At 30.7% G+C, this 18,212-nt stretch overlaps 1 protein-coding gene across 1 annotated transcript; it reads right to left on the bottom strand.

The window, feature by feature from the left end:
- Positions 1–5,739: 5,739 nt before the first annotated feature.
- Positions 5,740–15,431, bottom strand: LOC109817603 (topless-related protein 2). Its single transcript, XM_020382909.3, has 25 exons — positions 14,973–15,431; positions 14,638–14,817; positions 14,348–14,461; positions 14,083–14,241; positions 13,791–13,968; positions 13,546–13,675; positions 12,698–12,810; positions 12,478–12,613; positions 12,287–12,396; positions 11,341–11,410; positions 11,191–11,264; positions 11,018–11,113; positions 10,842–10,934; positions 10,257–10,384; positions 9,902–10,136; positions 9,668–9,826; positions 9,467–9,562; positions 9,089–9,244; positions 8,874–8,984; positions 8,523–8,699; positions 8,293–8,421; positions 8,117–8,212; positions 7,099–7,281; positions 6,731–6,906; positions 5,740–6,229 (listed from the first exon to the last, which is right to left on the bottom strand). The coding sequence occupies exons 1-25, from the start codon at positions 15,050–15,052 to the stop codon at positions 6,040–6,042; spliced, it is 3,369 nt and encodes a 1,122-aa protein (XP_020238498.1). The 5' UTR covers positions 15,053–15,431; the 3' UTR covers positions 5,740–6,039.
- Positions 15,432–18,212: the final 2,781 nt, after the last annotated feature.

Genomic DNA, 18,212 nt, shown 5'->3' with positions numbered 1-18,212 from the left:
AGGAAATTCAAAAGTTCTGCCAATAGTAGAAAGTCCCAATCTCCTTTGTCATAATTGCACAGCTAGCGTTTGCTTTATTTTTTTCTTCCATGGTCAAAGTTATCACATATCAATAAGACAACCCATTTCATGCAAAAATTTTCACTTCAATTAACAAGCATAAAGTTCAAACATAAAATCTTATCTACGAGGGTGGAAACTAGTTCTTCTCAATTAAATTTAATTTAAACAGGCATCTTAATTAGAATCATTCGTATATATATGTATAAGTTACCCAAGATTTAAAAAAGAAACGTGGCTTAATTGAATTATATATAAGTGCATGTGGTGATGTGACATAACACAATAAATAGAGTGGTGGTGCAAGTATTAGTGAAAGAGGAAACTGAAAAGCAAGATGAGAAGGTATGAGATTTTTGGTGTGGTGTGAGGAAAGAGGGCACGTTATCTGTGGTACGTGCGAAGACAGGTGGGGAATTAAAAAAATGTTTGAGTGGTGAAAAAGTTGCACATAAGCACAAGACATGAAATAAGTTTTGACAATTCCATAAGTCATTTTCTGTAACAAATTATTCGTGCGGAAAAATCCAAAAGACAAACACTGCAAACTGAGCTCTCTGTGCAAATGGTGTGATAAGAGTTGAGCCTTATTCTGCAAACGCAATAATAATGAAGAGAAGCCAAACTTGGCGTCTCCCTGTCAATTTACCTTCATCTATCTTCTCATTCCCATTATTTCAATTTACCTTCATCTAATTTACATCTTTAAGATCCACTTAACCTAATATATTATTCTATTATATTAAATTTAAGAGTTAAATATATTTTTAGTCCCTCAAATTTAAGATAATTTTATTTTTTATCCTTCAAATTTAAGACAAATTTATTTTTTAGTCCCTCAAATTTAAAATTATTATTTTTAATTACTGTAATTTTTAAAAATCTTATTCTAGTCCCTTAAGTCATCAATAATATATTTGAAAATAACTAGTTAAGATAGTTATGCAATATCAATCAAATTTAATGTAATATTTTCACTAATAAAGACACTAATATGTAAATTTTATGCAATAATATTTGATAAATTTTTTAATAAAATTTGAATATAAAAATTAAAATAAAATTTTTGAAATTACAAGATTAAAAATAATAATTTAAATATGAGGAACCAAAATCAAATTTAAAGAACTAAAAATATATTTAAGCGTAAATTTAATATTGTATATATAATTAAACCGTAAAATAAAAATATAGAAATTAAATTAAAAGATACTCCGTATTTTATAATAAGACATTATTAGTTCCAGCCTGTTTTTTTGACAGCAAACATTAATTCGAGTTGAGACAAGAATCACAACTCGAATCTCGAATCTCGAATCTGTTCAAAAAAAATATATATTGTGTCTAATTTTTTAAACGTTAATCCGAATTGAAAAGACGTGTTATATCTTACTCACCCTTATCTGCAGTTAATCAAAAACTTATATTTAATTGGTATATTTTTAATATAATAATTATAAAAATTAACAAATTTGTTATATAGAATGATTTGTTATTAAGTGAAATTCAAAAGAATAATGCTTTCGGGTACAATTTACGTATATATTAAAATAATATTTAGTGAGTGAAAATCATGGTCCAATTAATCTTTAATAGTTAATTTTGGGATATGTAAATTTGTCCCTAAAAAGATGAAATTCAAAAGTCTTTTAGATTGTCATAATATATATTATTTATTTTAAGTTTCTTAAGAGTCTGGCTTTTATATATTATTGGTATGAAAATTTTTACATTGTTATTAGAAATTATGATAAATATAACTTTTAATACAATTATTATTAAAACAAAAAAGTTACCATATTTATGACCATTTATAATTAAATATATTTTAAAATCAAAAGCGACAGCAATAGTAATCTAGTAGAAGTTAAAAAAATGTATTCTTTGTTGTCTTATAGCAGCGAAGGAATTATGAAGAAAAAGGATACGTACGAAAGTAAGAAGAGACAGTAAAAAGGAAAAAGTATGGATGATGTTGAAGTTTTTATATGCACCAAGAAGAGTTAGTAAAATTGATGATTTCTTCCCTGAAAATTCCCAATTCAGGAACTCCATTATTTGGAAGAGGAACAGAACTGAAGTGGCATGATGGGTGTCACATTTTTCTAGTACAACAAGATCCGAAGGTTTACTTAGAATCTTTGTTCTGCTTTCTGGGGCATCTCATTAGAGTTAGATGTCTTGTGAAAGGACCAGTTTCCAATTTCCATGGCTAGAAAGTAGAAACTGGTGGTCAAGCATGTCCTTTGATTCCTTTCTATGTGCATCATCTTTGCCACCCTTTTTTGGTAGCTAAATATTGCAGTGGTAGTAAAACATGGTATATATTTACTCTTTATAATTTATAGTATATGGTACTATGATGCGTGGATTACATTCTAAGGAAAATCAATTGACAGAATATTGTGTCTAAGCATGCTGTACTACCTGGTCCACAGTCCACACAAACAATATGACATGCTCTGTCTGCAAATTGAGATGTACACTTAATTTTTCTTTTATTATTTTTATGTCATTTTTCCATGATTTAATACACATTTATATAAAATGTGAAATTATTGTGATCCACCCAACAAAGGATAAGAGGAAATAATTAAGTATGCCAAACCCCATCTTAAGGTGTCAAGTGGTAAGAGGCATAGACAGAACATAATGAGAGGATGTTAATGTTATTGACTTATTATGCAACTCGTACTCATTGATAAATATTAATTAGTATTTAAAAGAAAAAATAAGGACACTTTTGAAGTACCTTTATCTCTTCCTACACATGAATTTAACACAATCACAAAACCAAATACCTTTGAGCTGCACGCTCGAGTGCGTTTTTGGGGCCAAACAGGTTATTTGTACTGACATTTAATACTTTGGTGATGTGAAGGACCACACATGCTCAATGTACTTGCATAGCTCTTTAACTTCACCATGGATGACAAACTGATGCAAATTATACTCAAATATTGATGTACTTAAATTAGCATTTGGGAATATTTCCGACACTAGTGTTGTATTTAATCCTATCAAAATTAATCTCGGAGTACATAAGCAACAATCATGACTAAAGTCACATTAAATTAAATTGGTACCTTCCAAGTATTATTGGGAATTTGGGATGAAGTGGTTATATAAAAAATTTGACACTTTATTTAAACTTTAGTATAAATAGATTATACATGACTTATATTTTACTTATACTTATATTTATATATATAATAAAATAAATGAGTTTTATTTTTGATCTTGAAGACTTTTTTCTTTATTTTCATTTTTTAAAAATTAAAAATTATTTTTTTTGGCTCATATTATTATTTGACACTCTTTAATTGTTTACATGTTGAATAGAAGATTAAGCAACCATCTTTGACATGTGACACCTATCGGAATTTGTAATATTATATTAATATATGATATTTCTAAAAAATTAAAATATCTAAAATAAATATTATTTATCCATCTTAAAATAAATATTAGGGACTGAAATTAGTGATTTTAAATTTTGAAAGGATAAAAGTTAAACAAAAATATTTTACAAGAAAGTTTATCCAAATATTTAAAAATAATGACTTTAAAATTTAGAGGAGTAAAAAATAAAAATAGAAATTGATGGACCCGAATCAAAACTAACATATTTTATAAGAATTAAAATTTATATTTAAACTTTTTATATAATCATTTTAAATAATTGATGATAGACAGACTGTATTGTCTTTCTCACTCATCTATATATTTTTATCCTGTGTTATTTATATTATCTGCGACTCTAGGTATTGAAATAACTTTAGGTCTCGACTACTGCAAGTAAAATCGAGCGAATTCAAGGGGACAAAATTCTCCTAACATCTATATATTTTGTTTTTTATTCACGCTATCTAATCTATGATCTTATTTAAGAAAAATGAAGAAATATAACTTAACTTAAGCAATTTATATTGGAACCCCTTATGATTTCATAATTATAGGATGAGATTGTGGATTGTGTAATTATTTAAAGATTGTAGGTCTTTCTAAACCTTGTTTCTTTTCCTGAGTAAACCTTGTTATAATTGTATAGATCCGTGCTTAGAAATTTTTTATAGTATGAAATTAATCTAATTACAAGGGTCCTTAAATTTAGCCAACAGTTGAAATGGGCTCTCTATTGACATGTATCTAATTAATATTTTAATTATAAACTTTTAAATCATTCTAACAATAGAAGTCAATGCTATATCTTGTAGATTCATATAGTTAAAACTTAATTTAAACTCAATTACCTATCAACTGTGTTAAGTCTTATAACGTATATATCTAAATTGATTATTATAGAATTAATTTTAAAACATAATTGAGGTATATATCTAAATTAATTTCGACCACAAATTTTACATGGCGAATGATGGGAGAATTATTATGAACATAAAACAAGCATGCCTATAATATGGTTTGATCAATGTTCTAAATATCCACTACCATCTAAATTTGTATTATTAATTAGAATTCATATTTTAAAATGTAAAACTTTAACTCTTGAGTCTCTATTAGATATTTTCAACATTTTTCCTTTTCTCTTTTAAAAGTACTCTTCACACACTACTCTTGTAATTAATTGAGCAAAAAACATCTTTTAATTGTCTCAAATTATGCTTCTTTTATCTCTATTTTCAGATTGATTTTCAATATTTTTTAAAAAATATCAATAATTAAAAATAATTTTATATTGCAATTGAAATTATTGATCGTAAATATAAAATATAATTTATATAATCAAAGATGTTTATAGTAAACTTTCAATTGTGTTTCTTATTATCTTCTAGCTTATAAATTAATTTCACCAAACACCCTAAAAACAGATAAATAGAAACTAGTAAGCTTATGACTATGTACAAATGAAGAAGTAAAAAAATTATAAAAGGCTTTAAAGTATATATTTATGAAGTGAGTTAGTGAGGCATTTAACTAATAAATAGTTAGTTGGAGATTATAAATCCAAATTGAGAGCCGTAATATAGCATCAAAATTGCAATATCTGCCGCGGATCTCGCCAGAATCTGCTGACACCTTTTTAGCCAACCAAACCAAAAAAAATATTCATACACGTGCTTTGCCCACAACTTTTCAACGTAAATGTGTCCACAAAGCCACAATTTTGTTTGATTGCCACCCTTATTAACTTGCTGGTTGCCGCTGATTACTCCACAAAATTTGTGAGACCAATTAAGCAAGTGGAACATTATGCATTTGTTATGAACGTTATGCATGCACTGCACCTAATGATGTTGGAACATTCACCATATGATAGCGCCAACTACCAACCCTTACCCCATCAGATCCATGTCACGAACACATTATTCTCATATCATTAAAGGCAAAATTTGCTAGATAAATGGCAATTAGTGCCCAAAAAGAAAAACAAAAGCTATTGAATAATCCATAAATCATTTCATTAACTTGGGTACTATTGTTGACTGGTATCAGATAAACACAAGTGAAACCAACAAAGTCTAACAGAGTTGGTAAATAATTAGATTCTTTAAACATGTTACTTAAGGTTCGATTCCCAAATCCCAACCATGTATACAGGAAAAAACTGTTGGAAGAGACAAAATCTAGTGATCTACACCCTAAACGAAACTTATCTGTAACTATCAATTGAAAATTCTTCGGTGCAAATTAAAAGAAAATAAATAAACACAAGTTCGATTAGTAAATGACAACTTTGAATTTTATTCATACTTTTCAGACTTGAGATGCCATTGGATATTTGAAGCAATTAATAATATCTTGTTTTAAAAGAGAAGATAATACTTATGTATTTATATGCACAAGGTTTCTCTACCTACACATCCTTGTGAGCAGCCAAACACTGTTGCACAATAAGAAACATTTATCCATAACAGTTTTACTATATATTATTGTATTAAGCTAAAAAAAACTAGGAAACTAGAACCATGCACATGAATCATATCATATCATCTTTAACGGGAGGTGCTCAGAGTCAAATTATTTTGTGGTGGAGGGTGATGCTGTCCTACCATTCTGCTGCATCGCACTATCAACACGTGCTTTAATTCCCCACCTCCCATCACACTCTCTGGGCTCAATAACCTTAATTGAGCCATCAGAAAGTCCAATTGCAAATTGATTTGGCTCCTGTGGATGTGCTGTAACAACAATAGGGTATACATTTTGGCTGCAAAAAAAAACTAAGGTTAAGGATTATTTTGATGGAAGGGAATCATGTAAAAAAAATTGGCTAGCTCGGTTGAACTTAAACTCTTAACTTCCCCAACTTGCAAGCTTTCATCAAAGTAAAACATGAATTAAAATTCTAAAGCATTTTTAAGGCACAAATTCTAAGCAAGGTTCCAAAAATGCACACTTCTAATTCTAGTAACAACAAACAAATGGTTATCACCACTTCCAACTGTTAATATGTGCCACAGGAAATACTCGTTATATGGCTTAGGCAATAAGTCCTCAAATATATATACGAGAGGAGCATTTTTATGTTAGAAGAGTAAATATGGGTCATATAATTATACATGGATGATCAAGATTATTTTTTTAAAAGTCACGTTATCACTTAAAACAGTTATTTTTATTGATAAATAAATAAATAAAATCACACTGATTTGTATGTCCTCTCATTTGATATGTCTCATATAGATAGATAAATAAAGTGTTGGAAAACCTGTTTAATGTGGTCTGATGTAGGTATGCTGATGAAGCTATACGGCATCTTAGTCTGAGGGTGTCAGCATCAAATACTCCAATATTTCCATCAGTGAAAGCAGCATAAACTAGTTGGCTATTGCATGAATATGTTGCTGATGATATGGAACCAAACAACCCATCTTGTGGCACCCACTATAATCCAAACATAAAGATGTTACTAACTCATTTACATGGAAGTCAAAATGTAGGGAATTTAATTATCATAAATTTCTTAAATCAAAGAGTGATTTTTCTTAATTTAAAAGAGGGGGAGGAGGACATATAAGAGTTTTGTTCTGAGAATTTCTTTTCTTGGAGAGAGTGGAAGAGGGAATAGCTGCTTACCTGCCGAACCAATTCCATTTTTGAAGCATCATATATTGCTAGCTGCGTCTCATGGCATACCAGCAAGTTTACTTGATCAATGTGGAATTGTACTCGAGTATCACCAACAGCTGCATTTCCAGCTGGCATTTGGATTGATAGTGATTTCTTCTTATCCCATGAGTCAATGCTCCAAAAGAAAAGCTACAAAGAACCCACAAATACAGCCAAAATTTTTCCTTTTTTATTATGAAATTATATTTCAAAAATGGATTCTCTCAATAAATATGATATAGATAGAATTTGAATCATAATGAAAAATAGATAGGACCACAAAGACATAAGCACAAAACAGTTACATAATAACTAGTGATAAAATGATAATTGAAATAGTTTAAATTATATGAAAATGAAAAAGAATAATATATTCATTTATTTAATTTAAGTAGCCAAAAACTTATTGTGATGTTGGGACTTGGAACAAAGCAAACACCGACATAACACTCCCATTTATTCTAGGTCAATTACAGCTGTAGTGCAACTAGTACAAGTTCAAGCAAGTAATGAGAAAGCCAATACAACTAAATTCTAATACTCTGCCATAATTTCACTGCATGAATTACTCTGGTATGAAACACGATGGACTCCAACAACTTTGATCGATACCAAAAATTGCAGATTAAAATTTTTTTGATTCTATTGGAACTTGGAATCTAAAATCTAGATGTTCATTTCTATAGCTGCATAAAATGAACCAAAAAAATCAATGTATATAGATAGGGAAGACAAAATCTGATGACAATGAGCAAACTGGGAAGTAAAATACCAAGTAGACCTAACGACTCACATAAACAGAAAGGGAAACACAAATGAGTTCCATATTTGGGATTACGGGTAAAAGGCGGAAAGGAGAAAAAAAGAGTATTGAAATAATTGAATAGGATTCAGAATAATTGTTTGTGATATAAAATACAGACCCACAAAAGCAACAACAGTTAACACAATACAACTAATAAACAGAAATCGTGGTTGAACACACCTGAGCATCAGCACCTGATGAGACCAAAATATTCAGTTGGGCTGAAAAAGCTAAACCAGTAATGCGCTTTTGGTGACCCTTCAATTTAGATTTGACCTAAACAAAGAGGTCAAATCAATATATGATTCAAGAAACAATTAGAAGTTAAACTTCAGAGAGCATCTTGAAGTAGTTACCTCATCTACCCTAACATTGTAAATATGAATTGTTGAATCTTCCATTCCAATTGCAATGATATTATTATCTTGTGGGTGAAATGCAAGGAAGGTTGAAATAGGGGGAGGTGGCATAAAAGTTGCCATCACCTGAAATTCAGCATAAATTTTCAGGTCTCTCAAACACTGAAATATTGCAAGATAAAAGCCTTTAATGATGGCACAAAATATGTTATAAGTTGTCATGTCACCTTAAATGTCATCATGTTGAACAATGAAATTTTTCCTCCACATGCAGACATAACATAGGAATCATTTTTTGAGAGTGCTATGCAGGGAACTGCTGCTTCAGAATTATCCGGGGCATCATTAGTCATGAGTAGACCACTATTTGGTTGCCAATGTTGTGGAATAACACTTGCCGTGGCCTTTTGAACAGACAGGAAGACTCATGTTTATGTGGATGATTGCATTAGACATAACAAAATACAAGCATACATATGTAACAGAAACATGTATATAATATAATATGCAGAGGCCTGTTATTTTTATAAAACACCAGGAAAGTGTTTACATATGTTTTGGTCTCAAGGAACAATCACCTTTCCACTAGGATTCAGTTCATTTCGGCTCCATTTCCACAGCCTCTGAATCCCTTTCGATCCAAGAGCAAGAAGACCAACCCCAGAATTTGTATAAAGAAGGCGAGCAACCTTGGTAAGAAACACAATTTTTACGAACATGAAATTCTTGATATTAAAACAGAAATATATTAATTAAGAATACTGTATATAAAAGGGAAGGTTTCATGCAATACCTTGTTAGTGGTGGGATCCATACTATCTGGCATAGTAACTGTTCGACACTGAACAGGATCAACTATTTCTGTAAATTCCCAAGCTTTAGATTTGTCAGATACATCATCCAAACTTCTTTTCCTCTCCATGCCTCTAGGCATAGAATCAACTCCATTCTGGAATAAAAAAGAATAACAGAACAATTCAGTGGGACACAACTGTCTAAAGCCAGGAGGTGCCTGGCAAAAACCTCTGCAGCATAAATCCATATTAATTTAATTGATTAAAGAAGGATGCAAAATTTGTATGTTAGGTTCCTCCTAATATATTCAATAGACAAATGCATTACTAATCTCAAAATAATAGTAAATGTCTGTCCTTCGTCATTTATATCTTACAAGGGTAGATGCCAGTCCAGCAGGAGAGTTTCGGTCCATATGTTCTATTTTATTGATGAGTGGACTGATATTTGTAACCACCGAAGAGCCAGGTACCTAATTTGTTGAGGTTGTACCCATCAAAATTGACACAGTAATAAAACCAGAAAATGATATTTATTAAAGGAGAAAGTAAGATGGAGAATTATGGCAGATAAAAACCTTTGTCTCAAAAGGTGCTTTAGATGCTTCATAAGACCGGGCTTCCATGGCCCTCAAGTATTTGATGCCATCGGAATTAGAAAGGACTTTCAAACCACCATCTGCTGTAGAAACAGCAAGCAGATTTCCTTCTTTATTGAACCTCAATCGAGGAAGACTCTGACACAAGGGATCAACCATATCAAACAATGCTCTAAAATGCATCAAAAGATGGAAAGTATATGTACTACTCACAGGAAGACCACCCTCAGCATCTGTACTAGTCAGAACATTGACATTATCCATATCCCAAAACTTAATCTGGTTATCTTCGCCAGCAGCCAAAAAGCGACCTTTTGTTGTGTCAAATTGCACAATGCCAGAAAATTTCTTTCTAAACCCAGAATATGTTCTTTTTAGTGCCCCTTCACTTTCATTCCACTCAACTAGGAAAGAATCTCCATCTTTACTTGTCCCACAAGAGAACAATCTAAAATAGGAAAGAATAGTTATAACTTACATTGTAACTTTCAGAGAAAAACCCAAAGAACTAAAAAATATATATAAGATCGACTGGATATATTTTGTGTATCATTCCTCGAATACTTACCTACTTCCATCAGCACTATAGAGCATCGTGGTGCACCATTGTCCAGGAGCATCATAGTCAACCCTGGAGCCCATGTCATCATATAACCAGGCCTTGATTTTCCCATCAACAGAAGTTGAAAATATAAACTGCATATATATGATGTCTAACTGTTATCAGTCAAACATTCAGTGCAACAGCCTTTAAAAGAAAGTAATAACATCATTTTCTCTTTGCATGTTTATTTCAGTCATCTTTCCAGAATTGATAACACATGAAACAAGACCAAAGTCTAGCTGTACAAAAGCATATACAAGCAATGGACATGATAAGTGCCCAGAAAATTGGCTTGCATTACATCCCACAGTAGTATGGCCAAATCTATACTAATCTTTAATTTTTCAAATTCTAACGTTATTAATGTACCAAAATTTTACATAATGGGATTCCTTTAGGTTTCATACCTTTAGTTAGAAAAATCCAAATAATCATACACCGTTTATCAATTTGTAACAAAAAAAAAAGTTCATTAATCAAGGAGGATATCTCAAAATCCAAAAATAGAAAGCCCACCACGTGAGGGAGGGAGTGTTAGGAGACTCTTACCTGGATATTTTCCTTCTGATGAGGACAAATAGAATAAACAGGTGCTGCATGACCTTCAAAGTTAAAGAGCTTCTTTCCAGTCAAATCCCATACCTGTAATACATTCCCAAAAATTAACAAGCGAGGATACATTCATCTAGCTACAAGCTAAAACAGACCAGAAACTAATCTGTCACCTTTATTAACTTATCATCTCCACAAGTTAGAATGCATAGCTGTTTGTTTGGGTTAGAAAATGCCAAGTCATTGACACCACCAACATGAGCATCAATCTGTAATGAAGAAGACATTAGTCAGAAATCACAAAAACTGTGTATTAAATTCACATCGGAAATTGATCTCAACATGCCTCTAAACGCTGCTGTAGGTCATTAGGTGCTTGATAGGCATACAAATGAATCAAATGTTTTGTAAAAGCAACCCCTGAAAAGAAGGGAAATTATATTATTAACCACCAATTAAGCAACAAACTAGAACCAAGTTTCCTTACAACACTTACCAATAAAATTCCCATCTGCACTCCATGATACACGACTGATAGATATAGATGACTCTTTAAGAAATGCAGCCTGTACAACACTCTCATTACTAAACTCCGGCATATCACATAAGAATATTGTGGCACTTACAATATATAAAAAACAAGTTACTTGAAATAAGCAAATGGATGAGAAGTGGAATGACAAACAAACCATGCCTTCATATTACCTAAACAGTTCCCAATGTTCATAAAGGTAAGGGTAGAACTTGTGCTGCAGGAAAAGGACGACCAACTAAACTACAAGATTGAGCAGATGTTGTGCAGCCATTGAACACATTTGGTCACTTGTGAATCCATAATCTGACCAAATTAAACATCCCCTCTAAATATATCTGCTTTCCTATTTTGAATTTGTAATACTAATAGTTTATGTTTCGATATTTAATGGTGAGTGAAATAGAATGGAAATGAAATAGTGAAACTGAAATGGAATGGATTAGAAAAGATCCATTGATGAGCAGGAGCAGTTATCAGGAGTAACATGATAGAAAACAAGTTACCCTGTATTAGCAGCTCTGTATTAGAAACTATCTGATGGCAGTTAAGTGTGAGGACTACATTTCATAAGAAGGTGTATAAGTCTGTCAATAGATAATACGACCTTAGTTTCTAGGAAAGGAAGTGTATTGATGTATTGTCTGTGCTTTCTGTGTTCAGTATTATATTTTACTAGTTTAACAATTGGTGTTCTATCAATTTATCATAATCCATCCTGGGGAATTAAGTGGATTTTTTATTTTGTTGATAACAACTTCAGATTTAAGTATTTCCCCCTAAATGGAAAAAAAAATAATAGAAAATTTTAAAAAAAGAATATCCCCCAATGCTAATTGCCTATAGATCTTAGCTGAAAAATGCAAAGTCAGTATGTCACAAATATGCAGTTGAATAGTGCAATATACACCTGAAATAAGACAGAACAAGCAGAAGTATTCCATATTTTGAAAGGCTTTGATATCAGCCTCTCTCTCTGACCAACTTCCCAAAGTGAAATTTCACCATTTGCACAACCAACTGTTTCAGAAATTATTTTTCCAAGTCAATATAGGACTGAATTTCATTATAATACAAGACATGCAGTCTATTTCAACCTACCTGTAAGAACGGAGTGAAAGGAAGGATGAAAATCCATGCTCGTTACTGTTGCTCCCTGATGTAATGTACAAACAACAGTTCTTGGAAGGTCATCAAACAAGCAAGAAGCTTGTTGAGGTGGAGCAGGATATGTAACCTACATAGATTGTAAACAGTTTCTATTATACTTATGGCAATTCAACTGCATGGAAAAGAAATCATGCCAAACTATTGTAAATACCTCATCAACAGATTGTGCAGTTCGCAACCGTTTCATTAGTGGCTCATGGTCATTGTTTTGATAATCCATCATTCCGAGAGCATTAGGTGTTCTTGCATGCTTCAAAACAGAGACTACAAGAAATTGAATAACATGTGAACTTAAGAATGGAACAGACTCAAACAAACATTCCAAGAACTAGTGTTTGAAAATCTATTAAAACCACATTCAATGGAGAATTTTGGCATTCCAATGCATAAACATAAAAGGAACTCTCAGGTGGGGTTGGAGTTACATACTTACATTCACCATAACTGATTTTCAAACACATATTTAATCATCCAAATGCTCAAGAGAATGGACAATAGAAAGATTATTCTACTAATTCTTCATCTATTACCCAGGACAATTGAGTAGATAAAAGTTGAAATTATATCCACATAAGTATCAGCATACAAATGAAAAAGCTTTCTATGAAGATTGGAGAGGAGAAATTAAATTATCCCTTACACATGATGAGAGGAAAAAACAAAGTCAATCTATTAAGAAATCAGTACAAGAGACTGTCTATGCACTTTGGTTGATTGGATGCTGAATACGTCATGATAATTGGATAATATCTAATGTACATATATGTGAAAGACATAACAGTATGTTTCTCCAGCAAACAAACGTCCCATTCCATTCTATCCACTGCAGACCGCCCACGCCAAGGGAAAAATTTCCTTTTTTACCTTTCTCATTTGTTTATTTTATAAACTTGAAATTAGTATATTGGAATATTGACTACTTCATAAATTAGTCTAATTATGATCTTTTGCCCTTGATGGAACAGTATGTTACATGACAACAAACTGACCCAGACATACCTTGATTTGGGGGACCAGACAATGAGGAAGCAGCGACTACAGGTAATTGAGAAGAAGTGGAAGGATTCCCATTCATCATCCATCCTGCTAAAGCATTAGCATTAGAAGCAACTGGGGCAGGTGTAAATGGCTGCACAAAATTAAGTGACATGAGGAAATGAAACATTCCAATGTAAAAAAATTGGAGATCTAATATTGTCAGCAACGATGATTCAAATTAAACAATTGGAAAACCTACAACATACCCCAATATGTGCCCCAAGTGGAACATAAGATGAAGGCTTTGCAACAGCTGCTACAGGAAGGTTGACAGGAGTAGTTGCACGAGATCCATTTGTAGGTGAACAAGAATGGTCAATAAATAAAGTTTTGATGTCTGGATTTGACCTCGGGTTCTTGCACAGTTGATGCTGCCAGTTCAAACTGGATAGAAAAAATTGACAACACTTCATAATCATTAATGATTAAAGCACTATGAAAATGGAATAATTTTGTGTAAAGTTCAACACATACAAAAATTGTATACACCTATATTACCTTTGATTAATCAAGGTTCGCAACCTTGATGTCTTAAACGTAGGAAATATAAGCTTATCTCGAAAGAGAGGATTTGCTTCAATCAATTTCTTGAGCTCTATTAGCATTATATTTCGAGCTGATTTAGTATCACCATACTTTGATAACTGTTCATTTTCCCTGCATTCAATCAAAGTCCATATTATCTCAACATCTCTTCAATATATAACATCTCTTTAATCCCTGGTGGACAACATCATACAAAAAACAGAAGGCACACAGTTACCTAAAATTGTTAAGGGTTAGAAGATGTGTTATCTCTTTGAATAAATCCTCGTTAAACGATGAAAAAGCTTTCAAATCATTCACCAGTATTTCAACAGCTCTCACTTTGTCATTCCTGAGCAAAAACATGATCATTTAAACATGAGAAGAGGGAAAAAGAATCCGAACCATAAAATAGTCTAACGAATAACACTCATCAACAAATATTTAAAAAGAAACATAAAGGGTACAACTAGAAGGAGCAACCTATTTTTGTAAGATACAAGTAATTAACAAAATAACAATAACGACCTGTCCAAGGCTTCAAGATACTTCTGCTTCCTAATCTCAAAGAAAATTTTCATGGAGTATCGATTGTCATCAACTTTGGTAAACCCAGTGAGGTATTTCTCAACATCATCCCACTCTCCAGCCAGGACTTTCTCTTCAAAATGCTTCACATTGAAGAACAAACCCGATTCTTGCTCCAACCTGAATCCCAGTACAACACAGAACAAGCACATTTCCAAAATTTTCAATTCACCGCGCGAATTACTCACCATATATAGACTTACATACATGAAGAAGAGGAGCAAACGAATAAACAAAATTTGTAAAAAATAATAAAAAGAAAGAAACGCCTTTACTTGTGCACAGTGTCTCTAAATTTCTCTTCATCGAGAAATTGAAGAATGAGGAACACCAATTCCCTACTCAAAGATGACATTTTTGCCCTCCAAGCGGTGGAATCAGAAGACCCACCGGAGAAAAAATGCCAAGTTTCGGAACTAGGGTTGGGAATTGAACACGGAGAGCAGACAGCAGTTGGTGGGGACGAGGTTTTCGGAAGGCAGGTTGAAACCTATGTCGGTGTTATCTAGTTTTGCAATGGAAGAGCAAAACGGCGGCGTTTAGGGTGGTTAAGCGCAGAGGAAGAAGCGGTTTCTAGGGTTGTTCCGTGACGGTTGCGCGTAGCGAACAGTGAAATCGAAGAAGAAAATTTTTGCACGGAAATTAAAAGAGAAAAGAAAAAAAAAAGAGGAAGAAGTGAGAGTCACAGACAGAGAGAGAAAAGTTATAGCGTTATAGGACTACTAGGTCTCGCTTCTTTCGATGCGTTTTGCAGTGGGTTTTGTTTCACAGTTGTTCCCACCGACTTATCATATATGTCATCGTACTTATACAAACTGATACGTCATACTGCTTATTGCTTCGGAGGAAACAAAGAATGACACGTGGATTGACTTATTTCTATTCCCCAGTCAACAACACGGCACAATTAATTTCTTACTTTTCCAAATTATAATACTTTTTGACTCCTCACGTGCTTTCTAATTTCGTTTTAAATTTTGAAACTAAAGTGAAAGAAAATGTTATTACTACTTTAATTGAAACTAATTAAAAAAATGTCATAATTTTATTCTTTAAATTATATATTTTAATTAATAATAGAGAAGTAAATTTTTTGCTATTTTTATAATAATTTTTATCAATATTTTATAATTTGAATTAATGTTGTTTTTAATTATACATTTACTTTGTTTTATTTTTAAATATTTAAACATTTATTAAATGAATGAAATAATTGCCAACAAAGATAAATGAAAACAATTACTTCTGAAACTGATTTTTATATAAATAAAAACACTAATTATATTTTTAATCGTACAGTATCATTCTTTTAAAGTAAAAACATAGACGAAATAAAAATAGATTTTAATAGATATATAATATTTGTGTAAAAAAATAATTGTTAAATAATTACTAAATATTTTTATTTTAATATAATTTTCAAGATAATTAATATAAAAGTAAAAAAAAAGAGAGAGAGAGAAATTTGTTATATATACCCATTTATAAAGGAAATAGTCTATGCATATATCGTGTAAAAAAATACAATTTTTATCTAATTAAAAATTGTTATTTATTATAAATTTATTGACTTTTAAAAATTAATTGAAAGTTATAATATTGATTTGATTTTGGATTCTCATATACAATATTTTTATTTAGTAAAATATTACTCTTTAATTAAAAATAAGAGAGAGAAAATTTACTGAAAAAAAGAAGAAGGTTCAAACGACACCGCGATGTAACTTTTACTAAATGTTACACTGCTCAATAACTTTATATTAAATGTGAATTTTGAAAATCTAACCCTTAAATTGAAAGTTCATATCTCTTAGATCATATATGTCAAATTTTGTTAAAATTGAACAACAACTTGAAGGTAATCAAAGTGTTCATATTTTAGTCTATTTTGAAATGTATATGGTCTAAGAGATATGAACTTTCAACCTAACGGTTGAATTTTCAAAATTCACATTTAATATAAAGTTATTGAGCGGTCTAACACTTAGTAAAAGTTACACCGGCGTCGTTTGAACCCTTCTCTAAAAAAAACATGTAAGAAAATTTATAGAGATTTTTATTATAGAGAATTTAAGTATCTCTTTATAAAATAATCTATTAAGTATAACTAATAATATGATAAAAAGAAATAAAAAAATATTTGAATAAATTATTATTTGTATGTGATTATTCTAATTATAGTATTTTTTTAATTATATTATTAATATGAAATATCCATTAATTTTATTAATAACTTATTTTTGTCAAAAAAAATTGGTTAACCACCTATAGTGATCTCCTTCTCCAATCATAATTTTTTTATACACAACATTCAAATTTAAAGATACTCTAATTACAATATATTACTCAGATCAAATGACTTGATACACTAATTACAATATATTACTACACACACTATCTATATTAATAATAAAAGAAATTCTCTTTATTAGTATACATATTTTTTAAACAAATTCGTCCTTATAACCATCTCTTAAATTATTATTATTTTTTATCATTTTTATTTAATTTATTTTACTTCTTAAAATTTCTCAAAAACTATCATTACAATTATAATTACTCAATAAATATTGACCGTTTAATCATTAACATTTTTATTTTATTTTTAAAAATATATAAAGTTACAAAGTGCTTCCTCTGAACTTATATATAAGTTAAAAAAACAAGTTTACACTTATTAAAAAAAATTAAATATATTTAATTTTTACGATTTCACATAAAATATACATTACATTTATTATAATATATTTAACTACACTTATAATAAAAAAATACTGTTATTTATTATTTAAGGATATTTTTAATTTAAAATATTAAATAATTATTTACATTTTAATCGAAAAAGTTTAAACATTTTTTTTATACATAAATTTAGAAGAAGTATTTTGTTTTTTTTTTGTTTGTCCTTAGAGTATCCACTGTCGATAGCAGTGACTAATCTCCTTGCTACGTTGGAGGCACTTCAAAGAATATGATAACTGGCCTCAAGATTTAACGTCGCTGCATACACAAAGCAGAATTCAAACTCTTGACCTTGTTTAAGTGTAAATTAACTCCTATTACTAGATTACACACTTGGGATTAGAAGTATTTTGTTATATACTCTAGTTTGGTTTTCAAAATACTAATAAAGGTAATAAATAAGATAGAAGGTGGAATTGAAAGTTGAAAATGAAAGGAGTGGTTGGAGGTTGATGTTGACGATGTTATGGCAACCTTAGCGGATTTTAATGCGTTGGACAAAAGTGACATTATGGAAACCTGCCGTCCTTAATTTCCTAATTAGTGCACGCCTTTGACACATAACCTACTTCGTACCTCCCTCTGTCATCACTCATGCTTTTGTCCCTGTATATCACCTTCTTACTTTTCATTACATAGTAATTAATAATACCTTTATTAAAAGTCATTTAATATCAAATTATTTTTTAAATTAAATTTATTATTCTTTTCAAATTAATTGAATAATAAATATGTTTAATTCATTAATTCTAAAACAACCTTATTTGAAACTT

This window comes from Cajanus cajan, chromosome 1 (genome assembly GCF_000230855.2).
Source record: "Cajanus cajan strain Asha chromosome 1, NIPB_CcT2T_4, whole genome shotgun sequence".
Classification (NCBI taxonomy): Eukaryota; Viridiplantae; Streptophyta; class Magnoliopsida; order Fabales; family Fabaceae; genus Cajanus; species Cajanus cajan.
The sequence above is the reverse complement of the archived record's forward strand: the minus strand, read 5'-3'. Positions and strand labels throughout refer to the sequence as shown.